Raw genomic sequence first — 5,423 nt, 5'->3', positions numbered from 1 at the left:
GTTTTTTTTTTTTTGGAGGGGGGAGAGGGAGTAATTTCCTTTGGAATTTCACTTTGTTTTCTTTCATTCCAGAGCCCTCTTCCTGCTCAGCAAGGGGATGGTGAGTTGGAAGATGTTTTTAAATAAATTATTTCCCGTTTAATTCTAAATTCCAAAGGATTTTTTTTAGCGGGGGGGGGAGGAGATAAACAGGATTCTTATGGATAAATTCAGCTTTTTTCCCTCTTTTTTTTTTTTCCTGTGAAAAATAAAAGTATCATTGCAAATTTTCCTTGGAGCTTTTGAGGGATGGGAAAAGCTGGTGAGGTGAACATCCCAATCCTAATTCCTGGAATTAGAGAATCCACGGAATTACTCACCTTGGGGAAAAAAACAGCGACACACCTTCCGCTATCCCAGTCTGCTCCAACCTACCTTTGGGCAATTCCAGGGGTGAAACAACCACGTTTTCCAGGGGGAAACTCATTCCCTGAGTGTTTATCCTGGGGGAAAAAACGGGATTTTCCCTTGGGAATTGCAGCTGCTGCTGATGGAGAGGAAGCTGCAGGAGGTTCACCCGCTGCTGACGCTGTGCGGGCAGATCGTGGAGAACTGGCAGGGCAATCCCATCCAGAAGGAATCCCTCCGAGTCTTCTTCCTGGTCCTGCAGGTCACACATTACCTGGATGCCGGCCAGGTACGTGCCACGTTCCACGCTGGGAATTTGGGAGAGGAATTTTTATTTTTTGGGGCATTTCCCCCCCCAAAAAAATAACCGGCCCCGAGGGGATTTTTTTTAATCACAGGAGCGAATTCTTATTTGTTTTAGAACCAAATTAAATGAAGAGTAAGGAGATTATATTAATTTGGGGGTGTTGTCCGTGGTGTTTTGATATCCATGGTGGTCTCTGTTGATTCCATGGGGTGTTGGAGGGAATAACGGGAATTTTTGTGGGGATTTTGGGAATATTTTGAGCATCTCTTGCTGTTCACTGTGAAGTGCCGAGCTCATCACTGCTAAACCAACCCAAACCTCTAAACCAAACCCCCTAAATCCTGGAATTCCCACCCCCCCTTGGGAAGTTCCCCTTCTCCAGAGCATTCCAGCAGCGGGAATGTGAGGAATTCCCGCTGGGAATTGTCCCCCGGGGCAGGTGAAGAGCGTGAAGCCGTGCCTGAAGCAGCTGCAGCAGTGCATCCAGACCATCTCCACCCTGCACGACGACGAGATCCTGCCCAGCAACCCCGCCGACCTCTTCCACTGGCTGCCCAAGGAGCACATGTGTGTGCTGGTCTACCTGGTGAGAGCTCCTCGTTAGCGCTAATTGCTAATTAACGAGGGGTGGTTCCGAGCCAGCAGGGAGGGGTTTGGGAGCTGCTTCCTGCTGGTTTTCCCTCAGTGTGTGTGGGGTGATGCTGAGGGAGGTGCTCGATGTGTGAGGAGATTCCAGGCTGGAAATGGGGGCTGATTAACTAATTATTAATTAATTCATTAATCAATGCCCCAGTCAAGTGAAAATGGAGGTATTTGTGCAATTTGGCTTAATTTTCTGAGCTGCTTTGTGGTGGTTTTCCCTCAGTGTGTGTGGGGTGATGCTGAGGGGGCTGCTCGATGTGTGAGGAGATTCCAGGCTGGAAATGGGAATTAATGAGTAAATAATCAATTAATTGATTAATTAATACCACAATCAAGTGAAAATGGAGGTATTTTTACAATTTGGCTTAATTTTCTGAGCTGCTTTATGCTGGTTTTCCCTCCGTGTGTGTGGGGTGATGCTGAGGGGGCTGCTCAATGTGTGAGGAGATTCCAGGCTGGAAATGGGGTCTGGTTAACTAATTATTAATTAATTTATTAATCAATGCCCCAGTCAAGTGCAAATTGAGGTATTTGTGCAAAAGAAAGCTACTTTGGCTTAATTTTCTGAGCTGCTTTGTGGTGGTTTTCCCTCAGTGTGTGTGGGGTGATGCTGAGGGAGGTGCTCGATGTGTGAGGAGATTCCAGGCTGGAAATAGGAATTAATGAGTAAATAATTAATTAATTGATTAATTAATACCACAGTCAAGTGAAAATGGAGGTATTTTTACAATTTGGCTTAATTTTCTTAGGTGCTTTATGCTGTTTTTCCCTCAGTGTGTGTGGGGTGATGCTGAGGGAGGTGCTCGATGTGTGAGGGGATTCCAGGCTGGAAATGGGGTTTGGTTAACTAATTATTAATTAATTTATTAATCAGTGCCCCAGTCAAGTGCAAATAGAGGTATTTGTGCAATTTGGCTTAATTTTCTGAGCTGCTTTATGCTGGTTTTCCCTCAGTGTGTAGGGGGTGATGCTGAGGGCACTGCTTGGGGTGTGAGGAGATTCCAGGCTGGAAATGGGAATTAATGAGTAAATAATGAATTAATTCATTATTTAATACCACAATCAAGTGCAAATTGAGATATTTTTGCAAAGGAAAGCTACTTTGGCTTAATTTTCTCAGCTGCTTTGTGCTGTTTTTCCCTCAGCTTCTCTGGGGTGATTCTGAGGGGGCTGCTCAGGGTGTGAGGAGATTCCAGGCTGGAAATGGAAATTAATGAATAAATAACTAATTGATTTATTAATTAGGACCTGACTCAGATGGAAATGGAGTTATTTATACAAATCAGGCCACTTTGGCTTAATTTTCTTAATATGAGGGGAGCTGGACTTGGAATCACTGAAGGATTTTTGTTCCGTTTCTTGGAGATGATTCCAGCATTAATGATATTAAAAATCTGGGATTTGAGGAATTCTGTGAATTCCCAGCCTTTCCCTCTCCGCACAGATAAATTTTAGGATTCGTGGAATGGTTGGAGGTGGGAAAGAGCTTAAAAATCATCCATTGCCACCATCCTGGGATGCTCCAAAACTTCCCAGGGAAGGTCCTGTGGGAATTCCATGCTGGGGGAATTCCTGAGGTGGATAATCCGTGCTGTGCTTCCCTGCAGGTGACAGTGATGCATTCCATGCAGGCAGGGTACCTGGAGAAGGCTCAGAAATACACGGACAAAGCCCTCATGCAGCTGGAGAAGCTCAAAAGTAAGGAAAAAGGGGTCATAATTCAGCTGGATTCCAGGGAAATCCAGGAAAATCCCGTGATTTATTCCTCATTTAAACCCATCCCTCAGCTTTGTTGAGCTGCTGGGTCAGCCCAAGACTAAAACTAAGATTAAAAACCTGATTTTAAGGCCGGGTGGTGACTTTGGAGTACAAAAAAACTAGCTTTTTGGGGTTTTTTTTTTGGTGGGATTTGAAACATTCCTTAAATCCCTGATGGAATTCTTCCTGCTCCTTTCCCAGTGCTGGACTGCAGCCCCATCCTGTCCTCATTCCAAGTGATTTTGTTGGAACACATCATCATGTGCAGGCTGGTGACGGGACACAAAGCCACAGCCCTGCAGGAGGTAACGTGGGAATTCCAGCGTTTCCTGCCCGGGAATGGCTCCCAAAAAATGGGAATATTCTGCAGGAACAGCTTTTATAACGTGGGAATTGCAGGTTTGGGCTCAGGTGGGAATTCCTGCTGGGTTATTTGTGGATACAGCCAGGCTTGGTGGTGCTCAGGACATGGAAAATGTGGAGTTGGCTCCGCTTAAATATTTATTTAAGGATACTTTGGAATTGATCATGGAATAATCAATAATTGATTCGAATTGGTGGGAATTCCAGGCTGTTTTTTTCCAATTCTATCCATTCCAGGGTGGCTCCTTCCTCTTCAAGTTCCTGCCTTGTCCAGGTGTTTCCCAGTTTTTAACATTCCTGCTTTTCCTTCTCTTTCCTGGCTGTGTTTTCCAGAAGAACCTGGACTTTTTTTCCCCCATTTTTCCAATCATTTTAAAATCCTGGGAATCCATCCCGGGACTGCATCATCCAACCCCTGCTGGCAGCTTTACTGGGAATGTGCTGGGAATGGGGAGAGATTCATCCTCCTCCTTCTGCTCATCCCAATCCCAGATTTTGGAAGGCTTTATCCCACTTTTCCTGGAAAATCTGGAGCATTTTGGGAGGGATCTGTGGCTGTGAATTCCAGGGGGTGGAGGAAACACTTCCAAACCAGCTGGAATGTGGGAGGAATGCCAGGAAATCCCTTCTCCTGTGCTGGAATCACACCCAGCCTCCCCTTTTATCCCGGATTCGAGATCCAGGAGCCAATCCCTGGATCCAAGAGGAGCGCAAGGAGCGGGATTTAGAGCAGAAAATGATGGGGAAAAATGCCAAAAATTGGGAATTTTGTTCTTTCCCAGATTTCCCAGGTCTGCCAGCTGTGCCAGCAGTCTCCCAGGCTCTTTTCCAACCACGCTGCCCAGCTGCACACGCTCCTGGTGAGTTCTTGGGATGAAACCTGGGAATTCCAGAGGGAGATTCCCTGGGAATGACCGGATCTGCATCATCCACGGCTGGGGGGGGGCTCATTCCAGGCTTAAAACCTTTGGGAAAAAGAACTCCAGGATGGTTTGGGTGGGTAGGGGGCACTTCCCACTATCCCAAGTTGTTCCAGCAAATCCCACTTTTCTGAGGAGAGAATTCCTGGGATTTGGCTTTTCCTGGGTATTTTTGCCATCAAGGCCTTGTCTGGCAGCAGCTCCTTCATGAAGGGAGTGGGAATTTTGGAGGAATCAGCTGGAAAAAGGGGAATCCAGGGATTTCGACTGTGCCCGCTAGAGATGGCTTTTTGTGGGAATTGTGGAAGAGTTTTTGTAGGGAATACTGAGTTTTCCATAATTTTAAGAAAGGTTTTTTGGTTAAATTAAGCTTTGTTTTCCATGAATAATTTGTTTTAAAGGACATTTTGTAGAAATTCCTTGTTTTGCCCACACCTGAGATTTGTTGGTCCCTTTTTCCTGCTGCTATCCCAATATTTCCATGGATTTGGGCATGTTTTGGGCTGCATTCTCAAAAATACCCTTTCTTTTCCAGGGTCTTTACTGCATCTCTGTCAACTGCATGGACAATGCAGAAGCACAATTCACTACAGCACTGAGGGTGAGATTTTATTCCCAAATTTTCTTCTGGAAACTCTGGAATGGGCCTTGAGGATGGCAGTGTGAATTTGGAAGGGAAATTTCCCTTAATTCCATTATTTATCAGTGATTTTCCATGGATCATGGGGGGATTTCTAACACCAAAATGCCAATACAGGGTTTTTTAGCCAGGAATTTTTTCTGGGAATGAACAAATCCTGAGGGAAAGACTGAAATATTTGGGAATTTTCTCCTTTCCAGCTCACAACCCACCAGGAGCTGTGGGCATTTATTGTCACCAACCTGGCCAGCGTCTACATCCGGGAAGGGAATCGGCACCAGGAGGTGAGCTGGGGGCTCCCCAGATCCTGCTTTTCTGTGGAGAAAATTCCTGGGATTTGGCTTTTCCTGGGTATTTTTGCCATCAAGGCCTTGCTGGCAGCAGCTCCCTCATGAGGGGACTGGGA

The 5,423-nt window shown here is 45.7% G+C and overlaps 1 protein-coding gene across 1 annotated transcript in view; it reads left to right on the top strand.

Moving 5' to 3' along the window:
• MAU2 (MAU2 sister chromatid cohesion factor) overlaps nucleotides 1-5,423 on the top strand; it is a gene marked incomplete at its 3' end in the record, with an annotated part of 11,365 nt that overhangs the window by 2,879 nt on the left and 3,063 nt on the right. Inside the window, exons 6-13 of the mRNA XM_033511530.1 lie at nucleotides 73-100; nucleotides 521-676; nucleotides 1,134-1,280; nucleotides 2,944-3,034; nucleotides 3,296-3,399; nucleotides 4,240-4,317; nucleotides 4,913-4,978; nucleotides 5,218-5,301. Of these exons, the coding sequence (XP_033367421.1) occupies nucleotides 73-100; nucleotides 521-676; nucleotides 1,134-1,280; nucleotides 2,944-3,034; nucleotides 3,296-3,399; nucleotides 4,240-4,317; nucleotides 4,913-4,978; nucleotides 5,218-5,301 (754 nt within the window). The remainder of the gene's footprint in view (nucleotides 1-72; nucleotides 101-520; nucleotides 677-1,133; nucleotides 1,281-2,943; nucleotides 3,035-3,295; nucleotides 3,400-4,239; nucleotides 4,318-4,912; nucleotides 4,979-5,217; nucleotides 5,302-5,423) is intronic.

This window comes from Parus major, unplaced genomic scaffold, assembly GCF_001522545.3.
Source record: "Parus major isolate Abel unplaced genomic scaffold, Parus_major1.1 Scaffold325, whole genome shotgun sequence".
In the NCBI taxonomy this organism is placed as follows: Eukaryota; Metazoa; Chordata; class Aves; order Passeriformes; family Paridae; genus Parus; species Parus major.
Note: the sequence above shows the minus strand (reverse complement) of the source record. Positions and strands in the feature narration are given on the sequence as shown.